Source organism: Pecten maximus, chromosome 5 (genome assembly GCF_902652985.1).
Source record: "Pecten maximus chromosome 5, xPecMax1.1, whole genome shotgun sequence".
NCBI classification, from domain to species: Eukaryota; Metazoa; Mollusca; class Bivalvia; order Pectinida; family Pectinidae; genus Pecten; species Pecten maximus.
In genome coordinates this window covers 39,351,750-39,373,074 of record NC_047019.1, presented here as the reverse complement: position 1 = coordinate 39,373,074, position 21,325 = coordinate 39,351,750, and the positions used below count along the sequence as shown (strand labels likewise).

The following is a 21,325-nucleotide window of genomic DNA, read 5'->3' as shown; positions in this document are numbered from 1 at the left end:
TTACAGTAGATGCGTCGATAATAGCCGAAGACTTACAATGGCGTCAACAACGGTGATTGGAATGGCTGTTGTTGTATTGAACGAAGGGTGATAACTCTTGCATACTTAGCTAACGCCGTTTGTCAAAGGCGTACTTTGTATAAAACGAAACAGTGTTGCTTCCCAAGTCAAACGTGTTTAGTTCATTTATTTATTTTTTTGTCTGGACCAGTTTTGAGTTTCGACCGAATTGCTTTTATATACTGAAACTTGAAAAAAAACCCGTCAGATATGTACAGTATATAATGAAAATGATATAGGCTAGATGTGGTAATATAATTGGCATAGAGTAAATAAAACAAGCATTTCACTTTTAAACGATATCCAATCTGAAATAATCATTATGAGAGTTAGGAAAATATTGAGTTCCCTGTTCTTACCCGGTCCACAGAATAAGCTATATAATCTCTTAACGCAATTAGAATCGTATTGAAAAGAACAGATGTCCGCTTGACGGATTAGTAGATCTACTGCCCTTCAGTTTTTGTTTTGTTTTTGTTTTTCGGCATAGCCGTATAATATTCTTTTGGCCCGGATATGACGCGACAGGTGGCGTTACTGGTCAAGATGAAGTATGTGATTGGTCAATGTAGCGGTAAATGAAAAATGCAGGTATGCAGTTAAAAACGAAATAAAGTCAAGATTGATTGCAAGCTGAATAAGTGGATGTATCTTTTCAAATAATACATTAATAAAATCATATTCCTGATTCAAATGCAGTCTTATTACCACCAAAAATCATTCAAACTGATATAATTTTGTTTTCTGTGCTGAAACACATTAGTTCGTTCATTTATTTCACAAGCAGTTTTATGTTATAACCACCAGCATTAAAACTATGCCGTTTATCTGTTTTAAAGATATTTCTTGTTTGTTTTGTTTTTACAATTAGTGCTTTAAAAAAAGAGAGCTCTGTTTTGACCAAGAGTGGAGCACGTGGTTGTTTGAGAGGATGAAATAAAAGGGGTTTAATTAATTCCAAGACAAAACTATTTATACCTGAAATGTTCTTTTGTCTTGCGACATGTTTGACCGTGCCCCAGGGTTCAACCGACTAAAAATGTTGACTTTACATGATATTTTAATATTTGTACTGATATTTTATCATTTTTGACGGAGTGTTAAGCATTAATTACTTTCTCCCATTCCTCCTTTCCGCAATAGTTTATATACGAAAAAGTTCGGTCTGGGTTATTAATATTCATCTAAGGACTACGTCCCGGTTTGTTTATATTGGCATTTTTCTAAGCGATTTTCACATGGTGAGCTTATAGTCTTTATCGGAAAAGTCTATTAAAATCTGGAGAACATATGTAAAACGTCCCTATAAAGTATGTCTCTCTTCGATTTCACCTTCTGTGACCCAGAATCCATAAGCGCCCCGCCCACTTTCTCGTCACCGAGTCTGTGCCACTGCACTGAGTAGTCGATGACCCGAAAAGTAGTTTATAAACACAGCACGCCGCTTTCTTTCATATGTAAATAGTACCCAGACCGGGCGGGTCCATTATTGTCAGGTAACATATATTATAATAATCAACCTATATTTTCTTAATAAAGATACGTGTATAGAAATTATCATGAAAATATAGACATGATTATATCTTCATTTTGGTTCTTTGTCAAAATGGCTGAAATAATAATTCAGAGTAAAGGAGCGCCACCTAGGACTCGATCACAATACCCTGTACACCCTCGTTTGGGCTTGCCCATTCTTCTTCCTGTCAACTCAGCTGTCTGAATGGAATCATGGCGGAGACGATGGAAGGTGCGCCAGGGAACTTCGCGACGATGGAGAATTCGGACGACAAAAAGGCCTCTATTGCAGGAAGCGATTTGTCGGAACGTGAAGAATCATCAGAAGAGGAATTATACGAAGTGGAGAGAATTATGGGGATGTCTAAAGCAAGCGTAAGTGGTATTTCCATTGTGTAGGGTGCACACAGGGACATACCGGCTAACGATACACGACCCTATTTCTGAAGTGCCCCCTAGCAAAGTCCACATATTTGAATTAAGTTGTATGGAAGAAGAGCGGAATTAAGTTGGATTTCATTAAATTATGCATGTGGGTTTGATCTGAATAGCTAATATATACCAAATTAGAAACATTGACGAAAATTCCCTAGTGATGGAATGTGTCCGATTTGGCAGGAAATGGACGAGTATTCGTTAGCCTTACAACAATGGAGAGGGGCTAGATTAGGGTCACTTAGGTCATCTTGTGACACGTGCACACATATACCGGACTTATCGTATCTCGTTTAAGTTAATACATAAAACCTTTCTTGTCTGATAATAAAACCCAAACACGTTTACGTTTCTGTAAACCGTAATATTATGTTTGGTATGTAGATGTTCGTCGTCTGCATGTAAACACAACCTAGATAGAGAAGTAGGGACAGGCGGTGACACACTTGTGAAATTAGATGTACTGTTAGGCAGCGGCAACTAAATTCTCCCTCCAGATTTGGGTTTTCCTAATAAACACATTTTGACTTTGTCTTGCAAGTCGGTCGTTGACTTGTAATAGTGTAGGTCTACACACATCTAAATTAGATACCCTTGTCCATACCCCCCCCCCCCCCCCCCCCCCTACAGTGTAGGCCTAACGCATCAACCATTGCCGAAACAATCTCACTTTGTCTTGTTTTTCATTGACCTGACTGCTGTATATCATTTCGAAATTATTCTTGTTAAACAAGTTGGCCTTGATTTTAGGTGTTGTCACTTGATGCATCTTATTGAGATCCATGTATGGCAATATATTAGTTACTTGTGGTGGTGTTATGTACAATTGTGACACGATTATATACAGTGTTAACTTATCAGCTGGCCTGTATTCTTTGCCATATGACATATTCTACATTTGCATGGATATAGAGAACATGTGAGACCTCCATATGCTATGATTTAAATATTCTTCAGCGTGGACATTAAGAAAATTTCCCAAAATGAGTTTGATTCTTTTATTTTAAAGGCTATTTCTTATTTGAAATAGCAATTTTCATTTGATGAGTTTATGAAACAAGTCTTAAAAGGATTTCTTTTACGAGCATTGACAAGCAAAAATAACAAACTTTTGAGACAAGTTTAATCAACTAAAAACAGAAACCTTACATTTTGACAGGTTATAAAGTCAAACAGGATGCAGCCATTTTATTGCACTATTTACAATAAATGACGTCGCATCATTGTCCACATTGTGACGTCTCATTCAGTTTCTGACTGGCTCAGCTACTGATTAACACTCCATGGTATATTACACTAGTGACCTATGCAAAAATATTGTACATATGCGAATTTGTCATATAACTGATATTATGTATCTTTTTCACAATGTTGCTATTACTTATTTGCTTCATAAAGTTCGGATATAGACTTCCTGTTATTTTTTTTTCTGCTACTGAATTGTTTAATGTGTATTGGTATACATAGTCATGTTTATACTGTCTGCAGGTTGCAAGATTCATAAAAAAAACATTTGTACATCTTGAGTGGATAAAGTCTTGTCTACTATGACAAGTTTATACGTGATGTTACATGATTGCACATTTGATTGTTTCTTTGTGTGGTTTTTGTGCTTTATAGTCTGGAACAGACTGCTTTTACATTCAATGCAAATCATGATTATGCAGCATTGTGCCTTTAGAAATGATCAGTCAATATTCTAAGTTTAAATATTGTTGGCAAAAGTCTGCTGTGATGCAGGTTTTCTTTTTAAGCTATATTTTTTTAACCAACCCTGTGTTTCAGACATACTCAAACTCAATATTGAATACACTATATTTGATATCTATAGAATCGGATACATAGTTGTTATAGACTTGATCATGACAGATCTGGCACATTGTCCTGCAGTCCTGCAGCAGATACATATATACTGTTACTATTGGTATGTCATAAAAATGATACATTTTAATCTTGATTAAGCTGGTGGGTTTTCTTTTTAATAATAATTTATTGTATGGCTGCTGTTTAGTGTTTACCCACTGTAGTGCGATCAGTTATGATATTTAAGAAAAACAAAGATATTTGGTGAAAATTTACTGTTTCAATCACTGTACAATTTATAACTTATAACTTTATAAAATTTAATATAGTTAGTGACTTTACATTTGTAACTAATGAAGGGAACTTCATCTGGCTGGTTTTCTTCTTTGAAGTAAGGTACCCATTAGCTATCCAAAATTTTGGTACGTCTTTGATGCAACATTAATAATTGGTTATCATAGTGTTAATGATTCTGAACTATTAATTAATTATGTTTATTATATAGCAATACTGGTAAAATTGTATTCCCTGAATTATCCACTTCAGCTTGGTCATTCTAGAAAAATGACAATGAGAATTAATAATTGATGATCAGTGGTTCTGATAAGATTCATTCATGCTATAGCTTTTCACAATTTATTAGATAGAGCTACAGGAGTTTGAGTACCCAGATAGTTCTGGGTCCGAGCAGAGGTGCATACATGTAACGGATACGACAGTACATTGACTCCTATGTAACAGATGGAAAGTAGACAATGATCTAGAGTATTGACTATCAACACAGATTTTTGAATTTATTTAATGACATCATTATTTCCATTTTGTAAGCTATAACTCTAAGATTATACAAAGAACTTGTCTATTCATAAAACATTAGAACTTAGGAGAGTGGGCTTGCATCCAGCATATAATTTAATACTCTAGTTAAACTGTTGAACCACTATGTGCTAAATGTTTGTACTGTATAATTGATGTATTGCCATCAAAACTTTTATGTGCAATTGGATTGAAATTGTAATGACAAATGAAGTGGTTATTTATTTCTAGATTTTACAATGAAACACACATATAGGCTAGCTAATACAATCAAACATTTTTATGATAAAGACACAACTGTTGTCATGTCTAGATCTGTGTATTGGGATGTGACGGTGAAATTTGAACATGACAAGCTTATTTTAAGGGACACCCTAGATTCTAGACACATTGACCCCTTCAAGGTAATTATATAATATATGGCATGAATTAATTCACTATCCTCTACATATACCCAATGTTTTTTAAGTAGCTGGTAAAGCTACTTGTTAGAAGACAAAGGTCAAGGTGTTTATATGCTGTGGTATTATAAAAGTCTTCGGTATTAAATGTATTAAAGTCTTTGATTTATACATTATACACAGTTAATACTTCACTTTTTGAACTGGTGATACTCAAGCATAAAGGTTTCAACAATTCCATTGATTAAAAGTCAAGCTTATATTTATACATAATGTTTTAATAGATCTCTGGTTACATTATGTGTTGAATTAGAATTTAGTGATGGAGAAATTCTTTTATTCAGCTTATATGCATACCTTAATATGGCATAGTTTTAAAGTTGTTCTCCATTTCCCAGAGTCATACCAATGTAAACACTGAAAATTTATCTATAAAATCCATAATTCTGCTAACAGTTTGAGATTGTAATTGATTGTGCCATGCAGGCAAACAAGGGAAGGAACTTTGTTGAGAATGGATCTCCTGGGTGACTGGTATAAATCATTATCATGGTAACCGGTTTGGCAGCAGTGACTGAAATGCCAGCAGCATCAACATTTCCTCATCCAAGGAAAGAAGGGAACACTTGAGACCAGAATCTATACTGGTTGGCTGGTGGTGATTTCCAATATGCAGTTGGGGAGGGGGGATCCTGTCACATGGAGTATTGATCACAGCTATCTGCATCACATGACCAACCCAAGACAACCTGTACCCAATCCATATTGAAGACAATATATAGGGGAAGAAAAGTTTCAGCAGAAAAAAAATCATTGAATGTGAAAGAAACAAATGTATAAGACCTCATAAATGTATTTTTGCAAATTGAAACATATTATTAACTAACATGTTAAAAATTGGTTTTAAAGAGAATCAACCTGTCAAGTACATGTAATTTTTGTGTTCATTATATCTTTGAAAGAGTTGATACAGATAACTACAAAAAAAATGTATTGTGAATCGAAGTGCCATCATGACTCAAATATAAAGTGTCTCTTGATAATGTTGTAAAAACATCTGAAGAAAGTGTGTTTACAATACTGACCTATCCTATGGGGTACAGTGTATACATGGAAATAGTTCCTGTGCTGTGAAGCATACACAATAATCAGAATGTGGTTGTGTGTATATATGTATAATATTCAGGGATCTATACTTCTCAAGAAGTGAGTGGGCAGTGACATTAGATGACTAAGTGCCACATTCTGTCCTTCCTGTCAACATCAGGCCCCATAATGGATCAAGTGCTAGCCATTTTGATTTCTGCTTTGGTTACACACTACAAATAATAAGTTGCTTACTTAGTAGAGAATGGTACATTTATATTGTATCAACAGAGGAAATTCCATTTTCCTCTCCCTGATCTGGAATTATATTGAAATGAAAGGCTAAAGTTTGAATATGTATGTGCTCATACATGACAAAAAATACATACCAGTATTTGAAGTTTTGAAAAACTGAGATTAGAGCGTGCATATTCTGTTTGTTTGATGCAGATTAATCAAGCTGAGATATAATCGAGATTATCCCAGGCCTATCCATGCCAGTCGATCACCAATCAATACATGTACAGATAGGTCACTACCTGGATTCTTGTGATTAATGAATATGCTGACAGAATCATTTTTAATCCAGCTGCAGATTTGATCTGGGTTTGCATGTCAGTGAGCAATGAAGTCGACATTTACCTACTCTACATGCACCAGCATAGATTCTGATTTGTAATGACCCATTGGCTATATATTACTGAAAGCCTGTTGGCCATTTCTTTGATTAATTGAAGTATTTTAAATCTGTTTAGTATTTACCCAAAGGCTGTATTGATACAAGTTTGTGTTCATATATCGGTTAATAATATGAACCAGTTATTGATTTTTGTTGAAAATAAGATAGCTGCTCAAAGGCTCCTCAAGATCCGAAACTGAAAAAAATGATTATGCTTGTGATAAAATAATAATTTTGTGTTGGGAAAACAATTTTTAAATGAAATGCTCAGTCTTGTAAAATGATAGCTAAAACATTTGAGACGTCATAAGGATAAATTAATGATAACATATAATATATATAGATCTATAGTTGATAATTACTTTATATGAAAAACCTGTGGCATGACTTTTTGGATTTGTAACATAAATTATCGGGTTTTGTGGTTTGCAGTCATAGCCAAACAGAACCTTTTTTCAACAGTTTTCCCTTAGTGAAAAAAAAAGAAGAATTTCAAATCAATCCGCATTCCATTTCATGTTTATCTTCATTATAATCTTTTGGGGTTATTTTTCTTATTTATTTCTTTGAAATATGCAGTTTTTGTAATGACCATTGATTACAAACATAATGATGTAGCATTACAAGACCTCCTGTGATTTCTATTTTCAACAAAATTACAGTTAATTGGATTCTGCACTGCCAGCCAGAATAAAAATGCATATGCTGAATGTAATTTATACTGTGTCTGATCCAACTTTGTTTCTGATGCTATGACTTTATTGGTGAAAAAATGAAGCGACACTCCACTATGTCACCATGGTTACATTATGAAGATTTTTGCATTAACTAGAATGCAGACACCATCTCCAAGGGGAGACTCTAGTGTCACGTAGTGTTATAATCTAGTCCAGCTGTGTTTTGAACTGAAGCAGTCGAGAGAAATTAGCATAATTCACTATCAACCTCCAAATTATACCTTGATTTTTTTTTCACCTTGACATTTTTAGTTGAATTCATACAGACCTACAAGTGTTGTTTCATTTTTGCTTTGGTTATTGTTGTGGTAATTTGGTAAAGATTAACATAGTGGTAAATAATACAACAGGTGCATTTATTTCTAACAGGTATTATAATGTATTTTTGCTTAGTGCTGTAATGTGTCTGGAAACCTTAACCTTTCTAATATTGTAGAAAGTCATTCTACCTGATCTACTTTTGTACAAATCAGTTATGTAACGCATTACAAATTCTTGTGTACACACACAATGGTTCAATATTGATTGTGTACACTCAATACAATGCGTGACCCTATCTGGGATCCAATCACATCCACATTACCAAGAGAAATGTGCTAGACCATGCCTCTGGTGCTCCACTGCTATACTATACCCCATAGCAAACACAAAACACTTGGTACTTCATTGTTATAGCTCAGACTCTGCTTGTTCAGAGATCCATCAGCTTAACAAAGATTCAAACATTTTTTATCAAATGTTTTCAAAATAAATTTGAATTTTATATCAAAATTTAAGTTGCATAATTGAATTTTCAATTTGTTCATTTTGAAAAACCTCACATTTATATTTGAAATTACATCATAATTAAGCTGGGTACTCTGTGTTAAATTTAGTTAAGCTGACATGTCTTTCAGTAATTGTGTCCTGTTTATATTCTTACTTATTTTATCCTGGGTATTTAAGAAAAACTATTGAAAATCCTAATGAGGAATGTAATCATTTATTGGGGAAATTTGGAAGAAAAGCATTCTTTTTTTTTTGTAATTTTTAATATTTAGTGAACATTATGGAAATTGGTATTTTGTTGATATACTGTTTGGGCTATTTGGAGCTTTAGAACACAAGTTGTTAATCCCACAATATTCTTTTTGTCTCTTTGATTGAGATTGTGCAGGGTATTGAAAGCGCCATTTGTGTTTCCTCATATTCCACATCATCTGCCTTTTTAGAATCTCATGTTCAATGCTGGCAAGTTACAACATTGGATAATTTCCATCATGATTTAGATTTTGTGCAAGGAAGGAAATGAAGTCTTCCTTCAAGTTGGATAAACCACCAAAATGTAAATTTGAGAAGTCAGAAAACAGGAACACTGCGATCATAAAACATGAATAAAATTGTAATGGTAGCTAGTTGCAGGTGGGAGAAAAATCAGAATTGTGAAACTCAAATGGAAGACATCTGAAGCAGATATGTACCCACTTATATACTACATTTCTTATGACCTGATTGTTTCAGTATAGATAAAATGTATGTTATTTTTTTCCCCATGTTGAGGGGGGGGGGGGGGGGGGTTTAGGATATAGTGTTGTTACTCGTCCCTCCTGTCCCATCTCATTCCAAACAATGTCTTAGGAACCACTCTGCAGATTTTGTACATATTTGTGTCCTAACATAACATTCAACACCTTATCACATTCTGGTGGTCATTGGTCAAGGTTAAAGGGTCAAAGGTGACTCTTCTGTACTGAATTATTATGTATTGTTGCATAGGATTGGGGCATTCATATCTTGTAGATATTTTCTGGTTGTCTTCTAGTGTTTTAAAGGACACAAAAATATACAGAATGAAATATACCTTGTATAAGCTACATACTGTATATGCAGTACAGGTAATGTGTATTATGCTAATAGGGCCTTTGCCCCTAATATGAATGATGTAGGGGGGAGGAGTGTTAGGGGGATGTGTGTATAGTGTATAAATCAATACAAGTCTGGTCACCACCCAGCAGCACCAACATCTATTGCACACGCACACACACTACCACTGATGCCATACTTCCATGCTGCTACCAAAGCTGCTGCACACAATTTTGTCTATTCAGCTGCTGAAACATTTCTCGAAAATCTATACACACTCCCCTCAGTGTTCACATTGCTAAGATAATCACACTCCATACTTCTATAATCCTCTTCTCTGGCACATTCTAAAATGCAATTTTGAATTTTTTTCATTGCCTGCTTCTGCTTAGTGTTAGAATTTTATTCATTTACTGTTGTTGCTGCCATGTTGGAAATTTAGAAAGTTAATTATTCCTATATCATGGTTTAGAAGATTTTAACAGTTGGGAATGGATGGGAATTTATTGCATGTTTGTGTCTGTATTGCTCAGTGCTCTCCATTTACTGCATCTTACTCAATATAACTCAAATTCACAGACTGGAGTTCAAGTTTGGGAATAGATAGAATGTGCTAGGTAACATTGAAGATCAGTGGATTAAGAAGTCTTTTACAAAAATGGTTTCCAAGGATATATAGTTTACTATTAAGGGTCACTTCAAGGTTAATGAAAGAAAATGATTGTCTTTACAGGTAGATGTACATATTGTATGACCACTATATAGCATTCTGTTATATAATGATATCACCACTTGTTATACATAATGTGATGTCATGAAGTAACGGACACTTTGATTGGCTAGACCTTTCAGGCTATGAACACCTGTAGACTGATATTGAGTACATGCTAAGTGATAGCTTATAGGACAGAGCTGTCTGGGTTGGAATACCCATATGATGTAATAACGACGATTTCTGAAGGGAAGCTGTAGTTTTTTGTAATTGACAAACTGATTCTAAATCAGCTAAAGTGATCAACACTGCCATTCAGGTGTGAATCTAAATGTTGGAAAAGAAATAAATTTCATCATTTCATTTCCCCCTAAAAACCATCAACCTTCATTGAGAAAAAATAATCTTTTACCAACAATATCCTGGTAGACATAATTGCTTTTTCCCTTGTAGATAATGTGTCAGTTTCCTTATATTAGCAAACTATATTTTATTATCCAATGGTAGTGTAGATGTGTGCAGAAATAAGGTGAAAGGAACTTGTATACACAGTGCACATGCAAGTATCTTATATGATATCAGGCAACAAGTATTCTACTTTTATGACTGGTAACATCATGTACATATAAAGGATAAGTTCTTTTCTAAGATTGACACACTGGTTTAAACCACATACTTTTCCCTTTGTTCAATTCAAACATCTAGATTGATATATTATTATAAATATTAAGTACAAAGTATACTGTATAACCAATACACAGTTTAGACTTGTTATTGAATCAGACAAAATATTTTATATAATATTTAGATATTATTTAATTATGAACAAAATCTGATTAAAAAAATGTGAAAAGCTCTTCCTTTAAGTATGCTATTGTATGTTGAATATGAGATGCACTATATATATTTTCTGTTATCTTTCAAACATGACACTTGCATATAATGATCCACTGTTATACAATGCAGCATCAGAATATACACCATAACAAAATATATAACAAACACTTCATTCCAAATGTCTTCATATCTGTTTGGTTGTCATGGAAATTCGTTTTTAAATGTCACGGATCTGATAGCTATATAAAGCATCTCACATGTATATTGTACTTACAAGTAATATATACAGTGGATTGACTTTCAGTTCAGTTTGATATTATGGTCTTTTAATTACCAATTTAATGGCATATCTGAGATGTGGACCATACAAATCACTTACAATGATTGCCTGTATTATCATTTGTATTTGCTTGGTATGTCCACATATTCAGAATAAAATGTTTAAGATGTAAATTATGCAGATACTGTTGCTATGGTGTTTATCACATTGGTTACACATTGTAATACTCTGAACTACATACTCCAACTTGCCTCCATTGAATGTGGAGCTGAATAGAAGGACAATAACGGTATGGTTTCCTAGTATTCCAACATACTTTCTGAACAAGATCATTTTTGTACTGGCCACATATACATGCCATACCTCCCGGTGTGAGACAAAATCTCCCTTATTTTCAAGTCATTTATTTCCTCAAGGGAGGAGAGCCCAAATTCCCGTATTTTGTAATTCCCTCTGGTATATTGGATTAAGCAGCACAAATGGAGAAGTTTGGTCACTACCTTTTGTCCTTTTTGTGCATGGTGCATATTATATATATATGTATGAGGTGCAACGTACAGCAGGTGCCTACCACCTTCCTACTTTGCATATATGAAAAGTCTGGGTTTGAAGCATAAAATGTCGCAGATAAATACATAAGTTTCTGTTTTGGAGGAGAAAGGCTAAATCTTAAGTATGTGTCTCACTGAACAATGCTCAGTTGTAGACAAATAAATTGGTCCAGTTAATTGCTAAGGGCTAATGTTAGTATATTAGATTGTCACACAACATATATAATTTGATATTCAAGATCGTTGAAAGTGTTACTAATCTCGAGAGGAATCTGTTTTAAAAGTTTGGAAGTACACATATCTGGTAACTAATACGTTTACTGTACACGTATATCTGGTAACTAATACGTTTACTGTACACGTATCTGGTAACTGATACGTTACTGTACTGTATGTTACTGTACTGACGGTCCAGGATTACCTGTACGTTACTGTACTGACCTGACGGTCCAGGATATATACCGTTTATAGGTTCGTTATTTGTTTTTTTGTACATGAACATTTGACCTAATTTGTTGAAACTGATGTATAATTATATGTGCTCATGGTAGACAGGTGGTTTCTGTATAGAGGTACTTAATTGAAATTGTTTTTATCCATTTTGACATTTTGATATGACAGCCAGGTGGTCCATTTTGGTGGAAATGTTTGTGTTTGTCTATGGGGCTATTGCAGGTCTTCCTCCACTAGAGTTAGAACATGCTTATGTAATGGTGAAAATGTTTGTGTCAAGCTGAAGATGGTATTTATTTGTATTTTGTAGTCATCAATCTGCATGTACTTGTGGCGTCCTGGAGCCCACACCCATGTCTTCCTGGCTTTGCCAGTTCTCTCAAGCTTCCAGACAGATTGTTTATGGATTTGTGTGTGTGTGTGTGTGGTTCACAGGCCTGCTGCTGGATATGTGTGTCATTATGTCAGTCAGTCTCCCCGGCTATTTATAGTAACTAGAGTGTACATGTACACACATACCACCAGTACATGTGCCTACTAGACCTGCAGATAAAAAACCTAAACAGATAACCATGGAATCTGTCTGTCAGTGTGTAAACATATGCAGCATTTCCTTTAATTAAAGAATACTTTGGATGAATATGTAAACTCAAATAAACTGACTGCAGCTTCACAGCCCGACATCAAACATCGCCCAGAGATAAAAAAATAATTGTCTCATTTCATCTTTATAAATACAGATGGTAGAGACAGCCGTCAATTTATGTGTATCAAACTAAAGTAAATATACAACAGTTATTAAACACAATTTCATTAAAAAAAAGTAAAATTAAACAACATCACAATATAATAAATCTATTGGCTGTATTCATGTTGCGGTGTGTGTAATGTATGTTAATTTGTTATATAAATGTAATATAACATGTTCTCTCCCAATGTATAAGATAACAAACTACAGGGCTCACGCCAGTCACAAAAACATGAATCTAATTGTCTATGTGTAATATTATTTTCTGGCCAGATTGTTACATGTATTTCTATTGTAAGATTTTTAGTCTTGTTTACAGACATTTAATTGATACAAAAATCTCACAAAGGCACTTTGAGGGATATTCTTTCGCGGATAAGAAAGAGTTATACTGAGCAGTTAAAAGAGTTCCCCGATGAAAAAAAAATGAAAGAATTCATGCTTACTTGAAATACTATAAAGTCTGGTTTATGAAGTTGGTGTTCTGCATATTTGTTTTGGTTTTTACCAGATTTGCATACCTTGTTAGAAGGGGTTGCCAATAATTGCATGTCATAATGTGCATCTTGGCACCATGTTGGGGTGTGGCTATGTTTGTTTATTATTTCCGGCAGGCTATTTTGGTACATAAAACACCTGTGTAGGTATAGACAAAGTCTAGTTTGCTGGCAAAATATTTTGACATGTCAGGATATTGGAGTAATTTTGTAGCCAAAAACACATGCTAGTATATTATTTCCTAGGAAAATGGAGTTGACCCTTGGCTATAGATAAGATAAAAAGACTGGTTTTGCAGCCTACCTGTATTCTCTCCAGGCTGACCATGTTATAAAAGCTTCACAGATTTAGCTAGGTTATATAGAGTCTGGAGAAATAGATCATCAGCCAGTATGAATTCTACTGCGGTGATTCACCCCTTGACTTACCCCAGGCCATTCAGTTAGGTACTGTCAGTCATTATCTCAGTCTCGAGGTATCCTGGATAGGTATCCCAGCTGATCTTTACCTCCCCTGGCACAGTAACACAGGTAGTCTTTTTATCACTACGTAAAATGAACCATACATATATATATATATATGATTACCAGGAATAAAATTACAAACTACCCAGTACTATAAATATTTTTTACAATCTTGTATGGTACTTCTGAAAAATAACAATACCAAAATGTGTTATCTTTCCCAATTGAACGTAATCAGTTACATCATGTGTGTACTATCTCAGATTTATCGAAGGGGATATAAATTGTTTCTATTGAAACACCATATATTTGTTTCCTCCAATGACTATTCTATACCTGGGATCTCATTGATCAAAGTGTGTTTGAAGCATTTCTTTGTCAACACCTATTGGAAGACAATAGTATTGGCGTCACAGTAATTAGAGGTCATCTCGGGTTAATGTTTCCTAGGATAAATATTTGGAGTTGTTAGCTGTAGGGCCCATCTGGTTAGAGGAGTTGATTACACGGACAGCTGATCGATTCAAATCAATATTTCTATGTGTAGCAATTTAGATTTTGTAGATTTTGGAAATATTCCATGCCTTTTAATAGCTTTACTGTGTTTGTGCAAACTATTGTTGATTTTTGTAATGGACTTCTTATTTTGTGCATGAATTAACTATAAGTACATGTCAAGCACTGACATTTTATTGAAAAATCATGTGCATGGGCATTTCTTAGGCTTTCAGATTTTGGCAAGGTGTCAGATTTTCTCTAAATGGATGAAGATATTAAATTTAAAGATTGCTTATAAAATGCTAAATAGAGGATGGAATTACAAAACAATAAAGGGCGTGTTACCAGGACAGTTTGTTAAAACTTGCCTCAAAATTTTCTTTTCTTACAGAATACATAAAATAATACAATTCTACTTTTGAAAGATATCGGCTTTGGATTACACAGCTAACATGTAAGCATTTGCACCTGGTATTACAAAAAAAATGATAATAATAAAGAATGTATGGAGGATCTACACCTTTTTAACGTGTACATATTTTGAACCCTGACGTACGTACATGTTGGCTTTGTAATCCAAATCTGTGCCGTTTAAGCTTGGTATTACCGTACATGTTAAACTGATTCAAGGGGCAATGTTAAGGTATATGTGTTTTATTGTTAGAAGTATTATAAATATATAGGAATTTTTAAATTTAGGCTCTTTGAATATTTACATACTCAAGCACACTTGGACCGAACCACATATACCTGCAGACACAATGCATATAATGTCTACATTACCTGGGCAGATGTAATTAGTGCCACATTTAGGTATACCTGTGTAACTATATCATACCATGGGTCACTACCTAATGTACATTACATGTGTGTAGACATTTTATATACACCATACATTCATGATATTAATGCAAATTTTGTAAATATACCTGTTAATACAAAATACTTCAACTTTCTCTACTATTGAGTAGGTCAACATGTTATGCAATACATTGTATCATTATTATCAGAAAACAATTCTTATACATACATATATGAATTTTGTCATCATAAATCTAATGTAAAAAAAACATGAATAAATTGGACTTGTTTGTATAATTCATTTGTTCTAACAAATTTTTAAAATGAAGTTATAGAGGAATGCCAAAAATGTCATTATTCTGTGTCCTAATGTTTAATTTTAGTACTGTTGATCAGTCTTACAACATGTTTACCTGTATTATTTGTGATCATGAGAGGCCTTAAAAACTACTGAGGTAATAATCAGACTTATCCATATATGGTAGTGCAGTAAGGATTGTTGTTTGGGATAACAGTAAGGCCATGTCGTTTTTGAGTTATAATAACCGATTTCCTATTGTAAAGGTCGAGAGGAATATGTCATGACAACTGTCGACAGACAAATTGATATTGGACAGTAAAACTACTTTAATAGGTAAAAATTTTAACGTAACTACATAATTGAAAAAACAGTCTGAATAAAAGGTTCCTAGTTATGTAGGTAGGTTTTGCTGTCAATTTATTGTAAAAAAAAATATACTGTTTAATATCACATTGTTGTCCATTTTGAAATAATATTGTTAAAATCTCTTGAGTGTCGGGGCAGAAATAATATAAATGTTCTAGAATAATGAAGGTCACTGCAGCTTGTCTCCATTCAGAACTGGTGGTGATGAGCTTTGAGTGGGTACATTTGTAGGTTAGGAAAAAAAGAGCATGCACCATTCTGATTTAATGTTTAATGTGTGAAAAAAAAGACATTTTTGGTAACTAGCCTTTCTTTTAATGAGCTGTATCACACTCTTGGACACTTGACTGGTGGAAGTGGAAATTGATACTACAGCAGATCTGGGTTGGGTCCTATAGCTAAAGGTCCCAGGTATATCATATCGCTCCTGTAATCTCTTCAGTGAATTTAGCAGGAGCCATATTTCCTCACTACCTGTGGGGGGAAAAAAAAGGAGAAAATCTTGCTGCACTCACAGATGTGGACTGTATATTTCATGCTGCTATTAGTTACCACATTCATATTTCCTCACTACCTGTAGAGGGGGGGGGGGGGGGGGGGGGTGTGATGTTGCTGTACTCACAGATGTGGACTGTATATTTCATGCCGCTATTAGTGACCACAGTTCTGTCTGTCATAACCACAATTTTATCATCAAGAAAAAAAAATAGATGGTTACTGATCATGAGGTTAACATGTGCCACCCGGTACATGTCTTGTATATATTTCACAGCAGGTGTTGATTAAAATGGCAATTTATCTCAAATCATTCATAATTCACTTACTGGGTGTTTTTTGAAGCTGAAATGTTTTTACTATACTGACTGCACTCAGCTAACCCTTGCTGCACATCTGAGTTTAGGTCTAAAGACAATATATTTATGATACTGAAAACGTCTTCCTGGTAATTCATATTGGTACTATACCTATAATTAACATCCCTCTTCAATAAGAATTTCCATGTTAATCAAATCAAACTCTTTCTTAAACCAATCAAGTTTAAATAAGAAACCTTGTTGGTCTTTGGGGAGAAGTTCATCTTTGTCCTTGATTGCAACTTAACACCTCAGAAAATGTCTCCTTGAGGCAATTATTGTGAGGATGCTAATAACAGAGTCCTTCTATAAACTATTAACAATGTGCATATTATATTGCTTATGTTTTAATTAGTTGAAATATACACATACCTGTAAGGTACATACTGTAAAATAACAGGGAGAATATATCTAGTTGTCTACAGTAAACCAGATTTATAAAATCCAGGGGATCGGAGAAATTAGTTTTGTATCATGTGGTAAAATGCATTGAAAACTTACCTTGGGGTCCTTAGATTAAATCCTGTGAACCAAAGTTTATTTTATCAGTTCTCTTTTGACAGTTTGATTTAGATCAAGAACTTCAGTTATGAAGACATTTATAATTCCTTAATAGACGAAAGGCTTATGTACACCATGTTTATAATTGTAAGTAAATGACTGATACAGACTAGTGTTGTAACAGAAATCATGATGACCACAGGATTTTGTGTAATTAAACCCGAGATAATCACAGGTAGTATCCAAATATTTTCAGTAGTTAATATGTTTCTAACAGTATGACTAATTTTGTGTGCTACAGGGAAAGACACTGTACAAAGTGCGATGGAGAGGGTACGGAGCTACCGACGACACCTGGGAACCGATAGAAAATCTACAGTCATGTCTCGACCTCATCGAGGAGTTTCAGAAGAAGAGAGAAGAGCAGCAATTGAAAAGAGCAACAGAAAGAAAGAAAAGAAAAGTATGTTACTCTTTAGTGTATATTAGAATTGGCTAAATAGTCAACTGAAGACTTGACTGCAATTTTAGTTCTCCTTCCTGAAGGGCAAGTCAGCGTAAAGGATGATCCTCATTATTTATGTTTCAAGGTTCCTCTGACATTGACTTTCAAAAGCAGTAAAAGTCTATCAAGTTTGTTCAAATTAATACTATGACCTACCTGAAAGTAACTTCTGTTGAATAAACAGAAAGCTGTAGGGTCTTATATTTTGGGCTGTTACATATATAAGGATGTTGTGCTTGTGCTGTTTTTTAATTATTTGTTTAATGATTGATGAGACTCACTTGCTAGAATGTTATAAATGTAAATCTGTCGACAAGAATTTGTAAGGTGTAAAATTATTATGTTTGGCCTGTATGGTATTGGCATGCTTACTGCTAAGTTTGCTTTCTGTAGTTAAAGAATTCACTTTGAAAGGGGTCGAGATAGCTCAGTCGGTTAGAGCGTCAGCTACATAACCTCAAGTGAAGATCGGAGGTGTGTGGTTTGTCTCTTCCTACCTGTGTTGGTTTGTGTTTCTTGGTCTGTACTGTCATGGTTGTGTCCTTGGGCATGACACCTTATCATAATTGCTCTGAATGGCATGCAACAGCCCTCTTGAATGTTGTTCAGTGAGGTGGTCACCAACTACTACAAGGAGACTCAAAATGACCCTGACTGTTCACGGGTTGATGAACTCAGCAAACAAATACTCAATTTGAAGGCCATAACAAATGTGGAATATGTTTGCTGCCAGCACTTAAAAACAGCAAGCAATACAATCCCAATATGTCTCAAGTTGTTTATCATGATTGATAAATGAAAATTTGACAGGTAATTTAAATATGTGAATGTTATTCTATTTTCTATGGTTAAATAAATTATTCCTATTACTGCTGTCTGGGATTTTATGTTGTATAATTAATCATAAATATTGTCAACTGTAAAATAATATCTTTGAAGAAGAATTACCTGTTTGATTGTCTGCTGCTTAATGTATGTAATGATTGATATTGAAAATTAAAAAAAAAAGCAACAACGAGAATACATGATTTTCTTATTGTGCAATACAGGACATGATGGAGGGTCGTATTCTTGTGGAACCAGACAATTCACGGGAGGGGTCTCCAGCACAAATCCCTACCACACTGAAGGACACCTTTTGGAAGGACCTGGAAGAAGGTCGTCTAAACCTCTTTGCCACAGACATGTATTCTCGTGTAAAGGGTGGGGGTAGAGCTCCTAAATCACCAAAGGATGAAGATGAGGATGAAGAGGAGAAAACCCATCGAAAACGAGGGAAGAAGAATTCCTCAAGAAACATCAGAGAAAGGGATAAAGGCAGACGAAGAAGCAGACTGAGACCGAAGCAACATTCCTCAAAAAGTTCCCTGGTCAGTGTTGTGACTGATTCCGACTCCTCATCCAGTGATATTGAAAACATCAGTAGAGACTCTGTGCCCATCAGTTACAATGGCAGCGAAGAATCAGTGCAGACTGAAATGTGCAATGGAGAGAAAAGTGAAGTTCTAACAGTTAATGTAAGTCAGGTAAAAATGGAAAAGATGCACACTCTAATATTAGAGGCTAAACCTGCGAATAAAGTAGTTATGGAGATGAATAATAACATTTTTAGAATTTGTTACTAAGTCAGGTAAAAGTTAATAAAAAAAGGTACACACACTAGGTATTGTAGGCTTAACATGTTTTAAAGTAGTTGTGGAGATGAAATGAAGTTCTTAGAGTTAATTTTACTAAGGTAGAAATGAAAATAACAAACATAATTGTAGTATATAGGGTAAATGTGCTAATACAGTAGGTATGAAGTTCTAATAAGTTACTTAAAAAGAAAGAGAAACAACGTATTATTATGCTGACTAAAATTTGATTAACTGGAAATAAAATACACTGGTGTAATAAACAACTGGTTAAATAAGAATAGCAGGTCGTGGTAAAACAGAGAGGAGTATAACAATATGAAATGGTTTAATATGCACGCAAACTTTCACACAGATATCTCCTTGTGATTTACATATGTTAAGTGTATTGCTTATAATCTAATATGTAATTTCTGTTTTTGTAGTCCACAGAGAAGAGAGAGAATGAACAGTTTACTGATGGTATGTTTATATAACCTGATTATGACTGGGTTCCTCTAACATACGATTTATGGTTACTGGCCAGCCAGACTGAACATTTTACAGATAAGATTATTGTCTTCAGATTCACTTATATATGACTGATAAAAATAATTACCTTAGGAAGTTCCTAATCTAGAAACCAAGTTCTTATCTATCCTTAATGTGGAAGTAAGTCTGGTCAAGGTCAAGCTTTACTGTGACTGACATATGACACATATGCATACAGTAGTGTAAGAGTATGCCTGGAACCCATAGATACAGCTGGCTTTATTTAAAAGTAAATAAAAGTATTTTGTATCAGTTGACCATTCATATTTGAAGAGCTTGCGTACTGAATATTCCATTTGTTATTTATAAAAGTATTCTAAAGTCATATACAGTATGAATGTACAAAAATATGAACAACATACTGTTTATGTTGATAGATAGATTCTCTGTCATTATGATGCTGTCCAGTACATGTAGAAGACATTTTATTCAGAGAATTTAAATGATGGGTTTTATATACTGTTACAGAAGTGAAGACAAAGAAGCCCAAGAAACATAAGCTAAGTGCTTCCTCCTCAGGTTTGAAAGACAAATCTAACACAGAGAAAAGAGACTCATTTACCAGTGTGAAAGTCAAATCTGTGACCTCTAAAGACAGCAAGGAAACAGGCTCATCCAAAACACCAAAAATTGACACATTAAAACGGGAAGCTATGATTGATAAACCGTCTAGTCCTATAAAGTCCTATTTGTCAGGGGGTAGTACACCTCCAAGGAAAATGTCTGTGGAATCTCCGAGTGAAAATCGGCAGCTGCAGGCTCTCGCCTCAAGTACTCCCAACGATACAGGGTCAAGGTCAGACAGACAGAGACTGTCCAATAATTCAGACAATAGTTTTACCGGTAACAATGGACACAAGAGAAAACATAATTCTGATTCAAGTAGTGCTAGACCCAGTAAACAACGAAAAGACTCTGACTTCTCCGATAGTGGCATGGGTAGTTCCGTCAGTAGTGTTACTAGTCAAGACTCCGATAGGGGAAATAAATCAGGTGTTAAAAGGCGTGATTCTGTGGATTTCTCACAGCCGTTAGACGATATTTGGAATGGATCATTCTTACCGTTATTACCAGAAAGTACCAAATCAGAAGGCAGAGGTGAGTGGTGTTGTGGAAGTCATTGTTGGAAATTTTCTCTTCCTGTTTCTGACACACATTTAGAATTATGATGCTTATTTGTATCATGATAGGACCATAATGAAAGTATGTTGTAAAAAAAAATGAGTCGCTGCGATTGGTGTTATTCAATTAAATTCAATTAAATGGCTGTCATTTTCAGGTGCTGACCTAAGCTTTGATATTGAACTAGATGATATAGACCTGGACGATTTGGATAAACAAAAGGTACAGTACCAAATCAAATCACAATGTATGTAATACCAAACCCTGTACCTCTAGGCTGAAAACTAGTTAGTTA

The 21,325-nt window shown here is 34.5% G+C and overlaps 1 protein-coding gene across 1 annotated transcript in view; it reads left to right on the top strand.

Annotated features, from left to right (window-relative positions):
* The first annotated feature begins 1,773 nt into the window (after nt 1-1,773).
* Nucleotides 1,774-21,325, top strand: part of LOC117327997 (M-phase phosphoprotein 8-like) — a 42,285-nt gene continuing 22,733 nt past the window's right edge. The window contains exons 1-6 of the mRNA XM_033885290.1: nt 1,774-1,950; nt 17,540-17,701; nt 18,793-19,260; nt 19,803-19,839; nt 20,377-21,006; nt 21,188-21,252. Of these exons, the coding sequence (XP_033741181.1) occupies nt 1,789-1,950; nt 17,540-17,701; nt 18,793-19,260; nt 19,803-19,839; nt 20,377-21,006; nt 21,188-21,252 (1,524 nt within the window). The 5' untranslated portion in view covers nt 1,774-1,788. The remainder of the gene's footprint in view (nt 1,951-17,539; nt 17,702-18,792; nt 19,261-19,802; nt 19,840-20,376; nt 21,007-21,187; nt 21,253-21,325) is intronic.